General features: G+C 44.1%; 2 protein-coding genes across 2 annotated transcripts in view; one reads left to right on the forward strand and one right to left on the reverse strand.

The window, feature by feature from the left end:
- RHBDF2 (rhomboid 5 homolog 2) overlaps positions 1-18,467 on the forward strand; it is a 45,487-nt gene extending 27,020 nt beyond the window's left edge. Inside the window, exons 2-19 of the mRNA XM_051994984.1 lie at positions 1,060-1,186; positions 2,943-3,124; positions 3,569-3,696; positions 4,267-4,462; positions 7,107-7,310; positions 8,165-8,293; positions 8,640-8,767; positions 9,387-9,581; positions 10,635-10,746; positions 11,026-11,100; positions 11,593-11,754; positions 12,382-12,491; positions 12,769-12,832; positions 12,931-13,025; positions 13,376-13,451; positions 13,757-13,857; positions 16,234-16,387; positions 16,924-18,467. Of these exons, the coding sequence (XP_051850944.1) occupies positions 2,981-3,124; positions 3,569-3,696; positions 4,267-4,462; positions 7,107-7,310; positions 8,165-8,293; positions 8,640-8,767; positions 9,387-9,581; positions 10,635-10,746; positions 11,026-11,100; positions 11,593-11,754; positions 12,382-12,491; positions 12,769-12,832; positions 12,931-13,025; positions 13,376-13,451; positions 13,757-13,857; positions 16,234-16,387; positions 16,924-17,346 (2,496 nt within the window). The 5' untranslated portion in view covers positions 1,060-1,186; positions 2,943-2,980 and the 3' untranslated portion in view covers positions 17,347-18,467. The remainder of the gene's footprint in view (positions 1-1,059; positions 1,187-2,942; positions 3,125-3,568; positions 3,697-4,266; positions 4,463-7,106; positions 7,311-8,164; positions 8,294-8,639; positions 8,768-9,386; positions 9,582-10,634; positions 10,747-11,025; positions 11,101-11,592; positions 11,755-12,381; positions 12,492-12,768; positions 12,833-12,930; positions 13,026-13,375; positions 13,452-13,756; positions 13,858-16,233; positions 16,388-16,923) is intronic.
- A 77-nt stretch (positions 18,468-18,544) lies between these two features.
- On the reverse strand, positions 18,545-22,490 carry AANAT (aralkylamine N-acetyltransferase). The gene is made up of 3 exons (XM_051995021.1): positions 21,140-22,490; positions 20,494-20,648; positions 18,545-20,021 (listed from the first exon to the last, which is right to left on the reverse strand). Exons 1-3 carry the CDS (start codon positions 21,414-21,416, stop codon positions 19,716-19,718), a joined length of 738 nt encoding a protein of 245 aa, XP_051850981.1. The 5' UTR covers positions 21,417-22,490; the 3' UTR covers positions 18,545-19,715.
- Between the last annotated feature and the right edge of the window lie 196 nt (positions 22,491-22,686).

Genomic DNA, 22,686 nt, shown 5'->3' on the forward strand with positions numbered 1-22,686 from the left:
GATCTCCTTAACTATATGAGTTCACAAAGTGAATAAAGGAGGAAGACTTTAGACTAAGAAGAAGGGTTGATATTTGCATAATCTCCTGTGCTGGTTTGGTCTCAAAAGATACAAAGAAACAGGGTGGTTCCTTTCTGTTTCCAACAGAGAAATTCCCACGTTAGGACATAACCTTGTTTCATTCTGCATGTTGAGTCTATGTCCCCTCAGTCAGATGCTTAAGAAGGTTCATCAGTAAGCCTTTATTAAGTATTCAGCACTTGGAGAGCAAAAGCAAAAAACAAGATCAGTCCCTGCCTTTGGGCAGCTTACATTCTAACAAGACAGAAATACTCTGGTGGGAGAAGACAGATTCCTCAGTTCCTAGCTGGGTCCCTGGCATTGCTCACACTTCTAGGCTGAGAACCATGGATAGATTCCCCCACCCCCCCAATTCTTCAACTGCCTTTAAAAAAAAAAAGATACTGGTTATATGTGTTCTATCCCACTGTCTCTTCACTGTGCAGCTCAGTACTTTGGCTTCGGGTGAAGAGGCGGTCTCAAGATCTAAGCAAACTCTTCTATTGACCCATTTTGCTTTAACTCAACAAGCATTTATTACACACATTCAATGTGCAGAGCACTGTGCTAGGTAGAAATTGGAGGAGGTGTGAAGATTAACTAGGACTTGGGCCAGCCCTTTTGCTGACTATTTGTCCCTGTGGCTTTGTGGCCCAATCTGGGCTTTCTCTCTCCCCCTCCCCCGCCTCTATCTCTTTGTCTCTGTCTCTCTCCCTCTCTTGTCTCTCTGTCTCTCTCCCTCTCTTGTCTCTCTCTGTCTCTCCCTCTCTTTTATCTCCCTCCCTCCTTTCTTCCCTCTCTCCTCTACTCTCACTCCCTGTTTCCCTCCTCTCGCCCCTCCCTTTGTCTCTCTTTCTCCACTTTTTTACTTCTCTATTTTCTCTCCCTTCCTCTGCCACCCTCCAGTTTTTTCTCTTTCAGGAGTTCTCTGTAAGTGAATCACAAGAAATCTATGTCAGTCTGACTTGGGGCCGGGCCCTATGTCTGTCTCTTTTCCAGGGTTTCATCTTGGTGCTACCCATGCTGAGTGAGGAGGGCTACAGAATGTTCCAAAGTCATTTCCATCCTGTTTGAGAACTCCTGCTTCTCAAGAAGTTGCTTGTTGGATAGGAGCCCCCCTTTGATGGTGAGACCTAGAAAGCATGATCTTTAGCCTTGAGATAGATCCTTTTCCTCTCCTTCCCCTCCCTCCAAAATATATCCTTCTCTTCCTCTATCATGTACCCCTGTTGTACCCTGGGATCCGATGGGGGCACATCTTCCTGTCTGTACCAGTCTAGGGGGACCAGACACGACACACTCTTTAGTAGAGAAAGGGCCTTGCCAAAACTTCAGTTTGCATTTTTAATATGAGAGCAGAGGACAAATCCTGGCTCCTGTCAGGCTAGACCACGTTTGGCCCAGCTTGGCTCACTGTTTCTATTCCAAAGCTGCCCCAGCTCAAGGGCTTGGGGTAGAAAGGGAACAGGTTTTTGACCTGATTAAATCTGCATCTGCTCAGTTTTCAGAGCCAAGCACTCCACCCCTGGCCTAGTGAGTCTGCTTCCTCTCTTTCAGGATATTACAAAGAGGAACTAACAGGGTCGTCTGAGGGGGGAAATCGTCAGGGTTGGCAGAAAGGATGAAGAAGGGGAAATCAGCCATGATGTAACAAGAGAATGTTCTGGGATGACAGTTAAAAATCCTTGGACATAAGATAGTTTCAGTACAACTTGAAATAGGAACTAGGAGGCCGTCAGAGTCAGAAGCAAATGAGTTTAGTTTAGTTTCATGTCCCATGAATTAGAACCAAGCTACCACTTCCTAGCACAGAGCAGAAAACCCTCCTGGGATAGCTATGTTCTCCTTGCATATCAGCCCAGCCCAGGAAACCCATATCCTGGGTACAGCTACAGAAGCGTTTTTTGTTTGTGGCTCAATAAATGGGGTCACCCAGGATTCCTTTCCCCTTTTGTCTTCCCTCCCATTCCACGACCCTCCTCCTACTCTGCACTGCCAGCCTCCCCCATCCCCGCCTCCTAACATACAAACTGAGAGAGAAGTAGGAATAGTCCTTCTTTTTCCCCATAGACTCAGAAATCTGCCCCCACTGCTTGAATTATTGCCAAGGCTCTGACCAAAGGATGGGGTTAGCACAGTGGGTCCCCCTTTCTACTCCATAATTGGTGTTTGCTCTGGGAAGAGACCAAAAGCAAAGTCAGTAGGAGACTGGAGTGGGAAAAGAGGCTTTCCTAGTCTAAATCCATCAATCAATAAGCACTTACTATGTAGCAAGCACTATGCTAAGCATCGGGGATACAAAAAAAAAGAAAAAAAGAAGTAAAAACAAATGTTTATGACCAACTTCCTGGGGACCAGATATTCCTCTTCCCCTTGCTGAAAAAAATCGCCTACTCAGTCATTGTTGAAGGTCACAGAAAGACAGAAATATCGCCCAGTTCCTACTAATACTTTAATCTTTACCTTAGTCCCTGGGGTTATGCACTACATGAAGTATATATATTACTTCATATATATAAGCACTATCTATACCTATGTATATGCATATAGATTTATAGATATACATATATGTAGATTGTATAGATGGATATGTAGATTATATATACCACTTGATTTGAACCTCATAATAAACTTGAGAGGAGATTCCCTTGTTGAGGAAACTGAGGCAGGCAGAGGTTAACTGACTTACTCACCCAGGATTGTACGAGGAGTAAGTTTCCAAGGCTGAATTTAAATTCAGGTCTTTCTGACTCTAGCTCAGTGTTCCATTCACCTACCTGTTCTTGGGCATCCCTTTCTCATCCTGCCCTAGAAGTTGCCGGCCAGGTTATGCATCCAGCCTGACCATACCTCATATTCTCTCCCTTGTGGCTTTTCTTCAGAGAGTCCCCTGGGGTCTGTGACCCTCCTCTGTCCTGCAATGGCCTCCAACGACCAGAATGGCGGCAGTATCTCCTCTTCCAGCAGCCGCCTGCAGAGCCGGAAGCCGCCCAACCTCTCCATCACTATCCCGCCCCCAGAGGTCTCAGCCCCAGGTGAACAGGACAACATGCTACCTCCTGAGGTAAATGGCCGGGGAAAGGCGACATTCCTAGCTCATGACCCCAGACTAGTTTGTCTAGCACCATGTTAGAGAGAGACAGCTGCCTCCCAGTGAGTATGTTCACAGAACAGGGAGCAGACATGAGGATGGCTAGATGAAGTTTCCTCCTTGTTAGCTTGGGACACCAAGGTTCGAGCTCCGGGTCCTTCCCTTCCTCTCCCAGCTCTGTCCAGGACTCTGGGTGGAGCTAGCAGCCTTTTCCCTACCACAGTGCCTCAGACCACCACAGTCTAGTCACAGATTGAAGTTCGTTTCTTCATTTCCTCACCTTGCCCCCCAATTTTGTACTAGCCTTGGGTACAGGACAAGAAGCAGACCCTAAGCCTCTGGATTCTGGGAAATATTCCCATTAAAGAACTAAAAATGTCTTCCCTGTCCCCTCTGCTTCCTCCTTGTCCCCTCCAGAGACCTAGGAATCCAGCCTATTTGAAGAGTGTGAGTATGCAAGAGCCTCGAGGACGATGGCATGAAAACAATTCAGATCGCCGTCCTGGCTTTCGTCGCCAGGCTTCTTTGTCCCAAAGCATCCGAAGGTGAGCACTAGTCTTTAATCTGTCACACATTTCCCCAGGATCCTGAAGCATCAATCTATTTGGGGGCAAAGAAATGTAAATTTAAATGTGTTATTATTATATTTATACATATTATTATATATATTATACAAGTACATTAAATATGTAAATGTACATATATATAATATGTCTCATACATAAATATAAGCATAAATTAAAAACACAAATATAAATTTGTGTTTATCCCTCTGGCATCCAAAGTAATCATTATTTCATTTGACCCATATGACATTCTCCTGAAGGGAGTGAGGGCAGGAATTTTTAATAGATGGGAAAACCACAGTCCAATGAGGATAAGTAATCCCCTGAAAAGTGTCCCAGTATGCCAGGAGGAGAGCCTAGGAAAAGACTCAAAAGAAAAAGAGTAAGCCTTTTACTAAAGAGCTTCTGTGGAGTGACACATCGAAACACACCTCCATGGGCATTTTCTTTCTCCTCTTTTCACACGAGATCTTTTTAACAGGGTCAGTGAGACCCTAAATATGGGGTTGGAAGGGACCATATACAGCAGATCTGTGTTTGTTCCTGCAGGGGCACTGCACAGTGGTTCGGTGTCAGTGAGGATTGGGATGGAAAGAGACAGAACTGGCATCGGAAGAGTCTCCACCACTGTAGTGTACGCTATGGGAAACTGAAAGCCTCCTGCCAAAGAGACCTGGAGCTCCCCAGCCAGGAGGTGCCTTCTTTCCAGGGCATTGAGTCCCCCAAAACCTGCAAGATGCCCAAGGTATGGTCCAGTGCAACATTTATCAAGCACTGGTGTATGTAGATCATTGTGCTAGACATTCTATACAAAATACATATTTTTTAAAATTTTTTAAAATGAAAGTGCTTTATTAAGCACTTTCTGTTTATCAGACTTGGTATTAGGATTTGAGCACAGAAAAGGACAAAAATAAAAATATCTGTTCTTCAAGAATCAATCAATGAACATTTATTAAGCACTTATTATGTGCCAAGCAATATGCTAAGTGTTGGGATATTAAAAAAAGCAAAAGATGGGGCCTGCCTTCAAGTAGTTTATGTTCTGTTGTTAGAAGGTTGTGTTTTGTCCTTCCTTCTCGAAGAGGCCATGACCTCAGGGGAGGTAATACCGTGAATGCAAGTGAATTGAATTTAAGGGCTGGATGCAATGAGAGCCTTTTTAAGCTAGATCTTCCAAGGTCTCATTTTGATTGAGGGTAACGCCCAATCAATGATGAAGGCTAAGTAAGAAATAAAGCAGAGAAAGGCCTCTTACCCAATCCAAAAAATATATATATCAAACTGGGTGGAGAAGACCCTCAGGGTTTCTGGCCAAAACAGATAACAGTTCTATTTACATTCATTCTGAGCCAATCAGAGCCCAGACAAAGACCAAATAAGTAGGGCTTGACCAGGAACTTATTCTTGGTCTGTCTGTGAAAACCAGAGTAATTTTTAGGTTTAAGGTATGATCCGTAAGAAATCTAGTCCATGAGAGCCATCTGCACCCAGAGAGAGGACCATGGAAACTGAGTAGATCACAACATGGTATTTTCACTTTTTGTTGTTTTTTGCTTGCGTTTTGTTTTCTTTGTCATTTGTTTTCCTTTTTGATCTGAATTTTTCTGTGCAGCATGATAATTGTGAAAATATGTATAGAAGAATTGCACATATTTAACATATATTGGATTACTTGCTGTCTAGGGGAGGGAGTGGAGGAGAGGGAAAGAGAAGAAAGTTTGGAACAGAAGGTTTTACAAAGGTGAATGCTGAAAATTATGCATATATTTTGAAAAGAAAAAGCTTTAAAAAAAAAAAGAAAGAAAGAAAGAAATCTAGTCCATAAACGCCAAGATATCTTGTGAGGTTTCAGAGATCAAAATTTACATTCCTTTGGCCCAGAACACCTTCAGGTAAGGGTAAAATACACTTTTGGAGGGAAGGAAGAAAAGAAAAGAGCATTGTTGCCCAATTGGACAGTTCTGGTTGTATCCCCAGTGAGGGAGCACCTCCTGCTACTCACAGAGGTTGTTTGTCCTGTGCTCTGGAAGACTTCCATGATTTCGGGGAGGTGTTGTCATGATTTGCAAGTGAATTGGCTTTAAGTGAGGGAGGACTGTGTAAAGTCCCCAACCTTACTTTCTCCTAGCCTTCTGGAAGAAGGTAATATGTATAGGCATATTACAGTGAAAAGAGGAGGATTAGGGGTCAGGGAACCTGAGTTTAAATCTTATCTCTTTCAGTTACTAACTCTAGGCCTTAGACAAATTAATCTTTCTTAAGCCTCAGTTTCCTTATCAGTAAAATAAGGAGATCATACTGGAAGTTCTCTAAGGTCCCTTCCAGTTCTAAATCTGTGATGATAATGATGAAGTAAATGCTGTATATAAAGTAAATAGAAAGTTTGAGACACTCAACTGAGAAAAATAGGAAAAGTCTCTTGTAAGAGAGCACTTGAGATGAACCTAGAAGAAAGCCAGGGCTTCCTAAGAAGTAAAGGTGATGAGGGGGAGGAAGAGCATCACATGCACAGGAGACAACATGGGCAAAAGTATAGATAGGAGATCAAATCTCATGTACAAGGGCCATCAAATTGGCCAGCTTAACTGGAACATAAATGTGTGAAGAGGATTAATGGGGAATCAAGCAACCTGGAAAGAGATTGGAACCTGATCATTAAAGGCCTAAATATCATTTATGAGGTTGTCTCTTTTCTGAGAGGTGGTAGGAAGCTACTCATGGGGGAAGGATGCCGCTAACTATAATACACAATATTAGGTGATCATGCAATAGAAAAGTTCAAAACAAACTATATGAGGTTTGGAAAGATATGGGTTTCATGGTCAAAGTTGCATTTGAAATGAATTCAAATTCATCACAGAGATGATCAACTGTGATGGACTTGGCTCTTTTCAACAATGTGGTGATTCAAGGCAATTCCAATAGACTTGGGATGGAAAATGCCAATCGCATCCAGAGAGGTATGGAGATTGAATGTACCTCAGAGCATAGTATTTTCATCTTTTTTGTTGTTGTTTGCTATTTTTTTCTCATGGTTTTTCTCTTTTGATCTGATTTTTCTTGCACAAAATGACAAATATGGAAATGTTTAAAAGATTGCTTTATGTCTTGGGAAGGAGGGAAGTAAAAAAGGGAGGGAGGGAAAAAAAACATCTTTACATGAATTTGGAAGAATAAAAACTATTTAAAAAAAAAAAAAAGAATTCATCACAGAGTGTGGAAGCATGATGTTTGTTCAAGGGGCAGAGAACTTTCCAGGTTAGATATCATTTGAATGGGTGTGGGTATATATCTGTCTCTGTTTTGGGGGGTCCCAGTAATACTTTTATACTAAGAACCTGTATGATTGCCTGAATTTCCCATACTTGGTCTCTTTGCACCTCCAGATAGTGGATCCACTTGCCCGGGGCCGAGCATTCCGACACCCAGATGAGGTGGACCGGCACCACCCCCCACTGCCACCACTGACTCCAGGTGTATTGTCCCTCAGCTCCTTTACCAGTGTTCGATCAGGTTACTCGCACCTCCTCCGTCGAAAGAGGATGTCTGTGGCACAAATGAGCTTTCATGCTGCAGCTGCTCTCCTCAAGGTGAGTTATTCATAGCTGTCTCTCAGTTCCTTGATTCATTGTGGTGTGGTAGAAAGATTCCTGGATTTTAGTTAGAAAATCTGAATTAAAATCCCAGTTCTGTCTCTTTCTATCCAAATGACTTGACCTCTGGTCTATGTCACTTTCCACATCTATAGGTTAAATTAGATGATGGCTGAGGTCCTTTAGGATTCCTTCCAGCTCTGAATTTCTGCAGGCTAGCATCTTCTGCCTCTTGCATCTGGACTGCTCCCCTGTAACTTTTACCTTCAGCTCTCCCTTTCCTTTTCTACCCAACCACTTAGTACCCCCTCTCTCTGGCTCCCAGAACTACATTCTATGCCTTCATCAAAAGCTAGAGAAAGGCAGCTGTTGCCTGGGGGAAAGGCAGGATAAAACCCTGGGAATAAAAAAAAATATAGGACCCTAGGTCCTTGGGGATTCCATAACATGAGCTGTCAATGGAGAAAGCTGGAAAAAGATGGAAGGATGTGGGGGAGAGAGGGACATACAGAGAATGACTGTCCATGTTACTGTTCCTTGTCCTTACCCACCCAGGAATTAATATCATACGTTATTTGAGGATTTTCCTAGAGCTCTTTTTGATCCCTCTCTTTATTGTTCCCTTTCAGTCTTATTTCACCTATTAAAGTACTGGTTGGTTGATGGAGAATGGCAATCAGTTATTTAGGCAGGATGGGAGAGCCACAGGTGGAAGATGTTGATTCCCTTCCTTTTAACAGCTGTACAAGGTTGGGAAGGGAGTGAATAGAAGCAAGGAAAAGCCCAGATGTTCTGTGAGCTGGCTTTGGTCAGAGACTTGTATGCTAACCCTTGTTTTCTCCCTTGACCAGGGCCGATCTGTACTGGAGCCCGCAGGCCAGAAGCGCCGGGTGATCAAACGAAGCTTTGCCTGCCCCAGTTTCCATGAAGAGGATGTGGTGGATGGAGTGGACACATTTGACTCCTCATTTTTTAGTAAGGCAAGCTTGGGGTCTGGGTCCCTCCTACCTCTGGCCTGGGATAAAGATTGGGGGAGGCTGAGGAGTAGATTTGCAGAGACAAGTCTTGGAGCTTAAGGTTTTCCTTCCTCTAAGAGCCAAAGAACCAGACCATTGGTTGGTTTGGGATGTCACCTAATCAGTCACTAAACTTTATTGATAATGTGATGCTCTTCCCTCAGAATGGATGGGGGCATTGCCCCTTGACCTCTTTTGCAGATCCCACTTTTTCCCTTCCCCTTTCTCTGAGTCCTAGTTCTGGATTTGCCTTGAAACAGTTGGAAAGTGACTCTTCCCCTGGCTCACTCCTCTGTGCCCTCTCCTCCAGATTGATATGCATGAGATGGGTTCGATGCCTGATGATGTCTTTGAGTCACCCCCACTCTCTGCCAGCTACTTCCGAGGGATCCCACGCTCTGCTTCTCCCCAGTCCCCTGAAGGTCTACACATTCCCCTGTGAGTATAGATCTAGAGTTCTCATGAAAGTGAGGGATATTAATAGAATGGGGAAGGGAAGGGACGAGACTGCAAAGGTCTTGGTGAGGTCACTAGAGACCTTGCTCAGAAGCCATCTCCATATTTCTGTTCATTTGGATGCTGTAGTCAGTTGGTCAGTAAACATTTATTAAGTGCCGACTGTGTGCAAGGCATTGAGGATTCCCAGAAAGGTAAAAGTTCTGGCTCTTAAGGGGCCTCATAGTTTAATAAGAAAAACTGTGTACCAACAAACTATAAACAGGATAAATTGGAATTAATCAACAGAAGGAGGCAGTAGAATTAAGAAGTTGGGAAAAGTTTCTGGTAGAAGGTAGAATTTTAGCAAAGACTTGGAAGAAGTCGAGAGGTGGACATAAAGGTGGGAGACAGAGAAATGCTCAGGGTATAGATGATGTAGGGGAAAATTCTATATTTGAGGCAATTATTCTGCCCCCCTTTCCCAAGGGGACAGCACTGGATCTCTCTGCTGACTCCCAAACACCTTCTAACCCTTCGAGGCTGTAACTGAACAATTGGGATGAGGACTGATGGGGGAACCTTCTTAGAGCTGAATGTCATCCTTCGCTCTCTACCCCAGGAAGGATTACACCCAGGTGCCAGCTCCAGCCACCAAGCGGGGCCAGCGCATTGCCTCCAAGGTTAAACACTTTGCCTTTGACCGGAAAAAGCGACACTACGGGCTGGGCGTGGTAGGGAGCTGGCTGAACCGGAGCTACCGACGCAGCATCAGCAGTACCGTGCAGCACCAGCTAGAGAACTTTAGCAGCCACCGGTGAGAGGGGTGAGGGGTGGGTGTGGGCCTTGCAAGAGCTCTTGACATCATTACACACCGGCACTCTATAATCAACATAATTTGGGGAAGTGTCCCTTTGAGCAAAGATCCTATCTTGGGTACTCCAGGAGAAAAGTAGAGGAAATCCAGATCCTGGTCTCAGGTAACTCTGTTTCCTACATTAAGTAGGAAGGCAGAGGCTCCCCAAGACAGAAATAAAAACTTAAACAGAACTGACCCCAAGCTGGATTGCCAGCTTGGGTTGGTTCTTGGATCAAGATAGACAAGAACACTAGCTTTTTTGTTCAGTAAATGTTTATTAAAAAGCTATTATATGTAAGGCTGAAGGCTTTGTACATTCTTCCTTTTCTTCCTCTATTCCTGATCCCAATAGTATGAAGTTAAAATGTAATAATAATAATATCAATTTCAGATTTCCTGGAGTAAATTAAATGCTTTCTAATTACTTTGACTACACTTTTCCTAGTCTTCCCCTAATAGGAAGTTATGTGCTTTTTTTTTTTCTTTTTGTGGGGAAGAGGGAGGCAATCAAGATCAAATGACTTCTCTATAGTCACCAGTAAGCCTCTGAGTTCAGATTTGAATTTAGTTCCTCCTGACTCTGGGACTGGTGCTCTATCCACTGTGCCACCTAGCTGCCCCTTATGCTTTTTGCTGAAATACCCACTATCTTAATTTAAGACTGCAGGGTATTTAAAATTTTTCCAGTTTAGAAAAAAATATTTAAGAAGTATTAAAAGTTGTCCAAAAAAATTGTATTTATTAGAAATGATGGAGGTATAATATTCTACATTGAAATAAAATCAATGATTTTATTTAATAAAATATAATAAAAATCAGGCTGTTTTAGATTTTTTTTTTTAAAGTCTTCCCTTTTGTTCTCTTCATTGTTTGTACTCACCTTTGGCTTTTTGTGTCTCCCATAACCTTGGTTTAGAGCAGAGATCAAAGATGATGATCTAAGGATTCCTTGGTGCTCTTTGGACTCTGACTGAAGTGACTCCTACTGACCACACACTTTTCTATCCCCAGGCCATACTTTACTTACTGGCTGACTGTTGTGCACATCCTGATCACGCTTCTGGTGATTGGCACCTATGGCATTGCCCCTATTGGGTTCGCTCAGCATGTCACCACCCAGCTGGTGAGTTGGGACTGGAGTACAGGCTTAGGCAGCACCACCTAATAGGGAAAGGTGATCTGGGTCAACCCAGTTTTAGTTTTTGTCCTTGAATGCCTTAAATGTTTTTTACCATACTAGTGAAAATCTTTCCACAATGCCCAAGTCAGGAGAGGGCCTTGTTAAGCAAGACAACCACCCCTTCTTTTGACAACAGGGTACTAATACAACTTGTTATCTCTACCAGAACCCTCCCCAGGTTTCTGGCAAGGTGAAAATTTTTCTCTTACCCTCTTCTTGCAGGTGCTAAGGAATAAAGGTGTGTATGAGAGCGTAAAGTACATCCAACAAGAAAACTTCTGGATTGGCCCAAGCTCGGTATGAAATTCAGAAACCACCTACCAGTCAAGGTTATTGGAATTCAGGTTCACATTCAAGGGACCACTTTTCAAGTGGTTGTATATTGGTCACTTGAGAGACAAAGGTATTTTTTGCCCTGTCTCTTACATAACTATAGCATTTATATAGAATTTTTCAAGTTTGCCATTTGCTTTACAAAGATCATATCATCTAATCCTTACAATTGCCCTGGGAAGTAGGTGCTTATTATCCCCATTTACAACTGAGGAAACTGAGGCTGAAAGAAGTAAAGTGACTTGCCCATGATCACACATCTAATAAGTGTCTGAAGCAGAATTCAACCTCATATCTCTCTGGCTTTCAAATATTGATGTCAGAGACCCAGTTCCCTCCCCTTCCAAAAAGAGACTTCTCTCATCCTAGACTCCTCAAGGCTAAGGATGTAGGCAGGAGTATCACTCTCCTTCTTCTGGACTTAGTTCTCCTTCCTCGCCATGTTTTGATCCCCAGATTGATTTGATCCACTTGGGGGCCAAGTTTTCCCCATGCATCCGGAAGGATCAGCAAGTTGAGCGGTTGATTCAGCGGGAAAGAGATCAAGAACGGAACTCAGGCTGCTGTGTCCAGAATGACAACTCGGGCTGCATCCAGACTCAACGGGCAGACTGCTCAGTATGAGAGTGGAAAGGGAGCGTGGTGGGGAGGGAGCGCCCTTCTGGGCCAAGGCTGATGGGAGGGAGCTGATAGTATTACTTGGGAAGCAAAGGCTGTTGGGGCATCCTCATTGGTCTGCTTCCCCTTAGTGGATGTCAGGTAGAATCATTGCTTTCCAGCTGGATGGAACCTGAGAGGCCATCTCATCCTACCTTTCTCATTTTTTTAGGTGAAATAAGGTGCAGGGAAATTAAATTAAGGCCCTTTCCTAGGGTTCCTGAAGTAGTAAATGTCACAGGCAAGATTTGAATTCCTCTCATTAGCAAATTGCATTGCTTTTAGTTTCTTTGTCAGTGTTTTTCTGTCTGGTTATTTTTCTTACTTTTCTCCTTATTAGACATTCTCCCAAGCAGAGACCACTTCTCTTTCCTCTTTCTTACCTCATCATACTCACCACAGGGCTTTCTCTGCATTCAGGGTTCTTTCATCCATCAGTTTTGATTAACTTCTTTTGGATTCCAAAAAACCTGAAGTTGAGACCCTTTTGTACTTGGATATCAAGACATTTTATGGACTTAAGCCTTTGGAAGAAGGAAAGATGGAACCCTTTTTCTTAGGCATGACTGCCCCTCTCTCACTTTCTAGGAGACTTTGGCTACTTTCATTAAATGGCAAGATGACACTGGTCGTCCCATGAACAAGTCTAACTCAAGCTTGAGCCGGACATCAGCGGTTGTTTGCCACCAGGACCCCAGGTACAAATTGGACCAACCCTCAGAACTAAGGCTCTAGAATGGTTTCCTAAATACAGGAATAGAGATGGGACCCTGAGTGTTCTTTCTTTGTACCTGCCATTAGATTCAACAAACTTTTATTAAGTGCTTACTGAGGGGGGAGAGGGGAGACTACTGTTTCAAGCCCCAAAGCCACAGAGATAAAAGGGACACAGTCCCTGCTCTCTTGTGGCCCTCAGCCCTGACAGGACAGTGCTCTGGTCATTCTACTCTGGGATCTTTTCTCCCTTCTCTATAGGACATGTGAGGAGCCAGCCTCCAGCGGAGCTCATATTTGGCCAGATGATATCACCAAGTGGCCAGTGAGTAACTTCTTGGGATTCAATGAGGAGTTTTTTTTTTAGAGAGAGAAAGAGAGCGTGCTCATGTATACCAACAACCTCACCTGTGTCCTCCTTAGATCTGCACAGACCAGGCCAAGAATAATCACACTGGTTTCCCTCACATGGACTGCCAGATCAAGGGTCGCCCGTGTTGCATTGGTACAAAGGGCAGGTAAGCCCCATGACTGTTCTCTCCCCACACCTTGGCCCATACTTTTAGGGGAGCTCATCCCAGGCCTATCTCCTTCTGGTTCCTCTGAGAGAATCATTTTCCTCCCAGAATTTTTGAAGCTCTCCTTCCCTCATCCCTTAAAATTGCTTTCTTTCCCTTTTGCCCCTCCTTTTCTTGGCACTTTTCCAAGTCCTAGAAGATGGACCTTCCCTAGTCAGGGGTGCCAGAGCTCTTGACTGCTAATTAGAGGCTTGGGGAGTAGGAGGGGTGGGTATGAGGTGGGGAAGAAAGGTGTAAAAGGAAGGCAAAGACTATATACCAGGATCTTAATTCCTTCTAATTTTATCCAGCTGTGAGATCACAACCCGGGAATACTGTGAGTTCATGCATGGCTATTTTCATGAAGAAGCAACACTCTGTTCTCAGGTGAGCTGAGGACCTTGTGAGAACTAAGTGGAGCTGAGCCCTCAGAAAGGGGACTAGGGTATTTTGACCAGGGAATGAAGGACTGACATCCATGGCCCCCCAGCAGCCAAAACCCTAGTCATTTCCTAGCATAACCCAAAGAGAACTCTCCTATCCCCTTTCTTCTCCCTCCCTGCCACTCATTTAAGGTCTTCCCAAGGGGGCAGATAACAAACCAATGGCCCCACTGAGCCACAATATCCTCTAAGACTGGCCACTCTTCATTTCCTCTTCCTATCACTTTCTGCTCAATTCTTCTTTCTCAGGTACACTGCTTGGACAAAGTATGTGGTCTTCTGCCATTCCTGAACCCTGAAGTCCCTGATCAGTTCTACAGACTGTGGTTGTCCCTGTTCCTCCATGCTGGGTAAGAGTCTTTTCCTGACTCTACGTTTGTCCTTGATCCCAAAACAATGAGCTCGTCTTTGAGGGTTCCTTCTATGGGATAAGTAATTTTGTTAGGCAAAAGGGACCCATTGAAGGGATTTGAGAACAAAACCAACATGTTTTATTTAAGGGAAATGTCTGAGAGTGATAGGAAAGATAAATTGGAGGTTGGGGGGAAGAGTGGAGATGGAAAAGATCAGTTAGAAGGCTATATTAATCTTTTAGACATGTAATGGGAACTTCTGCAAGGTTGGTAGCAGTAGAATTAGAAGTCAAGGGGCACAGGTGGGAGAGGTATTCAATAACAGAATTGGCATGAGTTGGTTGTTGTGATTTATGTGAGTTGAGGGAGATGCAAGAGTCATAGTTAATATTAAACTAGCAAACATGGATGACCAGTTGCCATTGACAAAATTAAGAAGTGAAAAGGAGAAGCAGATTTTTGGGGGTAAAGATGAGCTTGAGATGGGAATGGAACATCAACAAGAGATGTCCTTTAGATAGTTGGAGATTCAGGATTAGAAGCTGTGAGAGAGATCAGGGCTAGAAGTAGAAATTAATAATTACTAAATTAAAACACTAAGGGATTGGGAAAGTGATGAGAATTCTCTGGAGGAAATTGAGGAAAAACAGAAAGAAGAACCAGAAAAATGTGGTGTCTCTGAAATCAAGGGAGGAATAGGATTTAGGAGGAGTGAATAATTGATAATGCCAAATGGTGCAGAGAGTTCAAAAGAGGATAAAGACTGAAAAAAAGCTGTTGGATTTGGCTAAGAGGATGTTATTTTTTTTAAATGAGTATGTTATTGATGATTTGTGAAAGAGTACTTCATATACAGTAGTAGGGAAGAAAACCAGGATTGTAAGAGGTTGAGAAGTCATGAATAAGTAGAGGCATTAGGTATCGACATTTTTAATTTTATATTTATTCTGAACTTGACACCCCCTTTAAAAAGGATATTTCCATATACAAGGTAGAACAGAAAAAGGATTATATATGAAATGGAGTTTCTATTACATGCAACTTGTTTTTTAAAAAATAATAAATCTAATCTTTTACATTCAAAGCTATTCTGCTTGTCTGTGTTTCCTTCTGTACTTCTTTCTCTTCTCTGGGCACTTAAAAAAAATGCATCAATAATTTTCTTTTCTGAGCAACTCACTCACTTCTGTCTTCCTCTCAATATATCTCTTATGTTAGGGAAAAAACAAAACATAATCCTTGTAACAAGGAATCTTAGTCAAGCAAAACCAATCCACATATGTCATATCTAAAAATATGTCTCCTGTACATTTGAGTCTATCACTCCTTTGTCAGGAGGCGGGAAGTACACTTTAATCATCATTCCTCTTGGATCATGGACACTTATTACATTAATTAGAGTTCTTAAATATGAGCAATTTTTTTCAAAAAGTTTAACATTGGAACACAGAGAAGAAAAATGTAGCAGTGGATAACTAAAAAAATCAAGATAAAGATTTATTTATTTCTTTAAGATACATAAAAGAGAGAACAATTGTTATGCTAGTATCAGATTGTGGAGGAAGTGAGAATAAAGGAAATCAAGGACAAAGAGAAGGGAATAAGCCTTAGCAAATAAGAGGAAATTTCATTTCTTCTGAGACAAAAGCAGGGTAGAGGAGGAGATCTGAGGTAACAGTAGTGTCCTTTAATGGAACTTCCAAAGGCCTAAACCTTAGTGTGAGGAGGAAGTGGGGAATATGGTTAAGGACTTGAACCAAAAAGATTTGAACAGTAGCTTTGGAGGATGGTAGAAAAAATTGCTGCATAGCAGGGCACCCTCTAGATGTAGTAGGTAGAATCAGCTTGCTCTTATGACTCCCTGGCAATGTTTATCCCCCCGGAAGTACAACGGTAGATGATGGGAATTATCCAGGCTTGAGGAGGTGGTATTCATACCAAGCATTTATTAAGTGCTTCTGTGAGCAGGTTACTGAGATAGGGTCTGGCCTTTGCCTCTACTTTTGGGGGGACAACAGCATGCCCACAGATAAATAAATGCAAGTGATTTGGGGACAAGAGCAAAAATACAACTGAGGATGTCAGGAAAGGCTCTGCATGAGGGAAGGGCATCAAGAGAATTCAACAGGGCCTAGTTTGTTTTTTGAAGCATTTGGAGTTATGAGACTTATCTGGGGGTCTCATAGCTAGTAAGTGTCTGGGACTGGATTTGAATTCAGATCCTTCTGACTCCAGGGCAGTACTCTCTCCACTCTATTTTTTAGCCTTTCAAACTTCTAAATAGAATGTGCAGCAGAGGCCTGCTTGTGATCTCAAGCGCTAATGTTTTTGGGGCTCTCTATGATGAAAAAAGACCCTCTGTTCCTGTCTTAGGTTGGGGCATTGCCTCGTGTCTGTGCTCTTCCAAATGACCATCCTGCGGGACCTGGAAAAATTGGCAGGCTGGCTCCGAATTGCCATCATCTTTATCCTCAGTGGGATCACAGGCAATTTAGCCAGCGCCATCTTCCTTCCATATAGAGCAGAGGTAGGAGACCTATCGTCCACTACAAAGTCTATGATCTTGCCTTTGAAAAGGAATGGAGATTCTTTGAGGGGAAGATTGGGCCCCGAGGGAGTTGGCCATCGGACTGGGTCTGCGGTTGAAGGGCTGTCACTGTCTCAAGATGGAGAATTCTAAGTACTTCCGCTTCAGGGGAGAGGCAGTTTCCAAGGAGACGGGTTTGGGGTCAGGGAGTGCCTCCTATCGTCCCGACCAGCCATAGTTACTCAGGAGGACCTTGCTTCTCCCTAGAAGGCTTTGCTCTCTGCCTCCATAGATCCTTTAGGTACTGGATTGACCCCATTGTTCCTCCCCTCCTCCTTCTCCCTTGGCATGGTTTAGCAGGCTAATCTGGAGATTTAGCTGCCTGGCCTTCTAATCCCCGTGGGTGAGGGAGGAGGCAGCAGCAGGTTCTTTACTCTCCTCCTTGGTTTGCTCCCTGCCTAGGAATGACCCCAGGCTTTAGCCCCATGGGCACCTTTGACAGGGCTGAGTGATGCTACCTGCCTCTTCTTCCTTAGGTGGGCCCTGCAGGCTCCCAGTTTGGCATCCTGGCCTGCCTCTTTGTGGAACTCATCCAGAGTTGGCAGCTCCTGGAAAAGCCCTGGAAGGCGTTCCTGAACCTGTCAGGCATTGTGTTCTTCCTCTTCATCTGTGGGCTCCTGCCTTGGATCGACAACATCGCCCACATTTTCGGGTTCCTCAGTGGCCTGCTCCTCTCCTTTGCTTTCCTGCCTTACATCACCTTTGGCACGGGAGACAAATACCGCAAACGAGCCATGATCCTGGTGTCCCTGGTGATCTTTGCAGGTCTTTTTGCCTCCCTTGTCATCTGGCTGTATGTCTACCCCATCAACTGGCCCTGGATCGAATACCTCACCTGCTTCCCCTTCACCAGCCGATTCTGTGAGAAATATGAGCTGGACCAGGTGCTACACGGATGAGCTTTCCTCATCCTGGACTCCAGGCCTGCTGAAGGATGGGAAGTGTCCCCTTTTGGGTATCTGGTGCCACCAAAGTTTGAGCCATTCAAGAGGAGAAGATGGAGAGCTCCGTGGAGTTTACCTTTTCCTCTGTTGGGAGGCTCCGTGAAAGTGGGTGGTTAAATCCTCCTGGAGTCAGAGGGCACTCATGGGCAGCTCCTACAAGAGGGTGGGGGCTGCAGCTGCTTGGTGTGGAGAAGTTGGGCAAGAGGCATTTTGGGAGGTGGAGACCCCACTTTCTCTTATATCTTCATGTTCTTCACTGAGGCCTTAGGGAAGGCCCAGGCAGCCTTCTCCTAGGAAGCTCAGGTTACACAGGCTCACGTCCCTTTGCCTTCCCTACACTGCCGTTAGGAGGCCAGAAAATCTTCCTCCATCTGAGATTATTGTAGATGACTTTTCCACCTTAGCCATAGACTGTCCTGTGCCTTCTCTCCCTTTAATCCATTCCCAGCCTTAAGAGGCCTTTTCAGTGCAAGGTCTCTCCTGCCAAAGCTGCCTTAAACCATGAAGATGTCTGAAGGGTCAGATTCTGTTCTTTAACCTTCCCATCCTCAAACTTTTCAATGGTAGTTGGGGTTGTCATGCTTTCCCCATCTTCCCTGTCTTACTGCCTCACCCCCTGCGGTTCTGAAGAGTTGTCTTGGGGTTATAAGCCTTTCTTAAGGAAAGTAGGAAGTTTGTTGGATACCTTTAAGAGAGAGAAAAGGGGAAGGACAGAGACAGGAGGAAAAGATTAAGAAAGAAAATTACTGCTTAGGAGGGAATGGCTGGATCTGGGAGTTGGAGGCTGCCTCTGATTCTGTCCTTCACCTCTTCTTTCCCTTTTTCCCCCTTCAACTGACTGAGATTCTTCAGCAACACTCCCCAGCCCCAGTAGCTTTCTACCTCACAATATACCCGGTGATGAGGATGGAATCTGGCTAGCTTTGGGGAGCTGATTCAGATTTGGAGAGTTCCTTTTTTTTTTTTTTTTTTTTTACTGGTTCGTTTTGGAATTATCATTTTTAAAACTTATGCCAGTTCAGTGATAACTGTTATGGACAGTATCACTAAATTAAATATTCTTTATAGAAAACAAAGTGTAAGTTTCATCTTTGGGAAGAATTAACCCCAGAAACTTGAAGCAAAGCAAAAGCTGAGGCTTAACAGCATGAAAATGAAACCATGGGTGGGAGTGATGGGGTTTCTTAACTGCTTTACTTTACAACACAGTAGATGTGGATGGGGATGGAGAGCCATTGCTTTAGCCATTTGTTGTCAAGAAGTGAAATTGAGAGGTTGAAGAATTTGGAATTGAGGCAGTTCTTGGGGAGAAAGAGGACCTGGAAAGTTTTGTGTTTGGGGAAAATGGTAGAGTTCAAGTGAGGAATCTTGTAAGAGAGAAAGTTATGAGAAAAGAAGTCCTTTTAAATTCGTCCTTCCAGCTCTGTTCCAGGTAAGAGAAATGTTCTTTTCCCACGCCCTTACTCCCACAGATGCAGGAGAATATAGAAGTGGCCCTGGCCCATAAGAAAGTTATCCCTTCCTGACCAGAAAGCTGCCTGAGCTGGGCCAACATCTTCCATTTCCAGGAGTGGGTGATATAAGGGGGCCAACTGTCCATCCCCCATGCTATTGCTTTTTCTTTTTGGTGAGGCAATTGGAGTATAAGGCTGTGACTTGCCCAGGGTGTCACATATCTAAGTATTAAGTGTCTGAGATCAGATTTGAACTCAGGTCCTCCTGACTTCAGGAGGCTGTCTCCACTGTACCATCCAGCTGCCCCAAGAAAAACATTCTTTAACAGAGCTATTGTCTCTACTGTCAGAGAAGAAAGGAGGGAATCCTCAGGGGTAGAGGATTGCGCCCTGGGTTGAAGAAGAAACACCCACACAGAATACTCTCATTTTCTAAATGAAAATTCTGTTTGAATATAGAGTTTCAAATACTGGAGAGGACTTCCCATCTATCTCTTCTATGCTACCATTCCCATTGGCCTTTCATTTGGACCTGGGCTGCGCTGTCTTGGGGGAAGAGAGGGTCCCATCTCTGTTAAATCTAAGCCCTACCTAGACAACTGAGAATTCTTTTAGTGTCTCTTTTAACATTTCAGCCAAATTGGGATGGGACTTGAAGAGGAAGGGACAGAGGGAGAAGGGAAGAATAGGAAATGGGGACCCGTGTGACTGAGCCTTGCTGTTATTAAAATCCTAGCCATGGTCATGGCAGCAGTGACCCATCAGATTACTTCTCAGTCACTAAAGGGTTTTGTATACTCCTACCAGGATTCAGAAAGACTCTAGGCTTCAGAAGGAAGGGGAAGCTATTGGAGGGAAGGGAGAAAAAACTTAGCAACCACTGTTCCTTCGAAAGAAGGTGCGACCTTGCACTGGGCACTGGAGTTCAGTGAAGGATAGGGTTCCTACACTGACCGCACACGGACCGACTGTCTGAAAGCCACACTTCTGATAGAAGGGCACCAGGAAGTCCTCACACATAAGCACAACCCGGCGAACGGATGACTGATAGCACAGATATTGCAGGTAGCGCCACAACAAGATGGAGCCTTTCCCTTGCTGGCGGAAAGTACGGTGTACTGCAAGCACATGAATGTGGGCCGTGTGGCCCCCAGGCCGATGTAATGTCAAGGACTCCTGGAGGCCAAGAAGGAAGAAATTAAATCTGTCTCATTTCTACCCCTCCCCAAACCCCAAGAATTATCTATTCTGGCCAGGACTTTTGGGTTGGGAGAAAGATAAGGTATCCCAAAAAACTAGGGGACCACTTGGGGTAGTTGGGATGCTCTCAAGAAAGTTCCTGGAGAATCCTAGTGTACTCTGAAGTATTGGAGCAAGAGGAAATGATTCTAGTTTCCTTATTTTAGCTCCGGAAATTGGAAGGTGAGGGAAAGGTTTGCTCCTCTGTTCATTGCTGAGAGAGGATATATATACATATATATATAAACCAGAATTTCTTTCCTTATTTTGGTTAAATGATCTGTCTGATATAGGGCACCATGGCTTAAAAAGACTCTAGGCTCAAGTTGGCTAAATAGCCCCTCCTAGGAGATTGGGCCTGTGTAGGTCTCCCATCCTATAACCCCACACCACTCCCCCAACGCCTCACCTGAGTCAGTCTGTCCTGGTCCCAGAGGGAACCAATGATGAAGGCTACAAGCCGACCTTCCTCAAACCAGCCCAGGGACATCTCTGGGCACAGGGTCAGGAAGTGTCGGATCTCATCTATGTATAGGGGACAGTTGCCAGAGACAGAGATGAAGGCTAAGGATAGAAAGAAACAGGACAGATCCATGGATTAGTCGCTGCTGTATATGGACAGACTCCCAGGACAACTTAGAAAACAGCTACGGGTGAATTTGTCAGGGCAAGGGAGGAAGGAAGGGCAATGTATTCCATTCTCTCCCTTTTTTCAGCAATGTTTCAGCGAGGAGTGATTGAAAAGTAAAGGCCAGAGCTTAAGAATGGGTACCTTTAACCTCTGGCCCATGGCATTAAGAGGCCTCAGTCCTTATCCCAGCTCTTCCCTGCACTTGCTATGGGATAGTGGGCCTTAGTTTCCCTCTCGTAAAGGAAGGGATTGCACAATTGCTACCATTTTCTCTCATTTTTCTCTTCCTAGCGTCTGTCCCTAGGACAAGAGCAATCTGAGATGTCTCATCTCTACCACTTTCCCCAGGTATTGATTCAGGCTTCATTTGATGCACAAAGTAAATGAAAAAGAATTGACCCACACAGTAGGGTCAGTGACTTACCTTCTCGCTCAATCTCAAACACCCCGATGGCATCTTCTGGTGAAAGACATCGGAATTCACTGGCTGGGAGCGTGTGACGGCGTTGGCGGTTTGGGGATTCTGCAAGGCGCCAGGCTGGGCTCAAGATTCTGGGCTTCTGACAGGGCAGGGCTTTTGGCGAAGGCATCTTATCTACCCGCGAGGTCCCTACCACACCTGTCTCCTTCATCCTTAAGTAACTGGTCCTCTGATTACTTTCCAGAACACCCTTTATAAGAGAACAAAGGAGGTTCCTCATCTTTTTGACCTATCATTGGGTACCTGTTCTAAAGCCCACAAAGTGGTTCTTGGTCTGATGGAGTAGTGGGATCCAGGGGTGGAACTATGGTTCCAAAGAGGAGCTGAGGGGGAGTGCCTGGATGTATGCCCAGAGCATGCTACTTTTAGGCACTCCTTGAACCATTATGGTATTCACATGAAGAAGCATTTATTAAATGCTTAGTATGTACATTTAATACATTGTATTAACTACCAGTGAGTCAAAGAAAGGCAAACAGTTCCTGACTAAAGGGAATTCACAATGTAAAAGCGACAAAATCCAAATAACTCATGTCCAGATTAGATATATACTATTTTGAGGATGGACTCCAGGAACTAGGAGTGGTCAGGTAGGGGAAAAAACTTGGGAAAAAGGTCTTGGGGATTCTCAGAGGCACTTACCTGATATTCAGAAACCTTTGGTTTCAGGACAATGAATGAGTGGAGGCAACTTTGTTCAGGGAGCTTCATCCCTAGGCTCTCAGAGAAAAGCCACTTAGTCTGGCTGAGCTCCTCAAAGCAGCTTTCCCAAGTCCCAGGGGAGTATTCTCTACTGCTAAGTCTGGCAGAGCTTCAGACCCTGCCTCTTGAGAAGTACAAGTCTGGGAGGGAGGGTTTGGGGATTGGAGAGAGGCCTGAAGATCAAGAAGTATGGAACAGAACTGTGTTTCAAGATTACGTCAGAATTGGACACAAGGCTGCTTGGATGCTTATCCCATAACCATTAGGCTTAGTGAGACCCTCTGCATTTCCCTCTCCTTCTCCAAACTGAGAGGCAGTGGCAATAGCTTGCTGTGGTCTGGAAACTCTAGTAGTCTGACACTGGGGAGGGGGGGAAGGGGCAGGGAGACTAGCCTAATTTACCTATCGGGAAGTTCTGAACCTTGGGTCTATAAACTTGTTTTTTGGAAAAATATTTCAATGTAACTGGTCTCCTTTGTAATCCTATTTATATTATGTTATGCCTTTAAAATATTCAGAAAAGGATGGGTCTAAAGCACTAAATAAAGACATAAGTAAATGGATGGATGAATAGATAGATGAAAATTACAAATCCTTGCACCAGGCAAAAGCAATTTTTTTGATTTCTTCATGCTTTTAGCTTTCCTCATTGGGTACTTTCTCCTCTTCTCAAATCTCAGGAAAGAATCCTCAGACCAGGCAGCTATGGTGGCTACTGAGCATAGCTTATCAGGGTCTTAAGGGCCTGAAAGACTGAAACTTGTCAGGCAGCTTAGAATGATTGGAAA

This window comes from Antechinus flavipes, chromosome 4 (genome assembly GCF_016432865.1).
Source record: "Antechinus flavipes isolate AdamAnt ecotype Samford, QLD, Australia chromosome 4, AdamAnt_v2, whole genome shotgun sequence".
NCBI lineage: Eukaryota > Metazoa > Chordata > Mammalia > Dasyuromorphia > Dasyuridae > Antechinus > Antechinus flavipes.

What these genes read in the sequence shown, in the direction of transcription:
- AANAT (XM_051995021.1), bottom strand. Translation starts at nt 21,416, where the DNA reads ATGAGGAACCTCCTTTGTTCTCTTATAAAGGGTGTTCTGGAAAGTAAT. An exon ending in GTTTGAGATTGAGCGAGAAG is followed by an intron (nt 20,649 to 21,139) that starts GTAAGTCACTGA and finishes TTCTATCCTTAG; the next exon opens with CCTTCATCTCTGTCTCTGGC. An exon ending in ACCAGGACAGACTGACTCAG is followed by an intron (nt 20,022 to 20,493) that starts GTGAGGCGTTGG and finishes CTTGGCCTCCAG; the next exon opens with GAGTCCTTGACATTACATCG.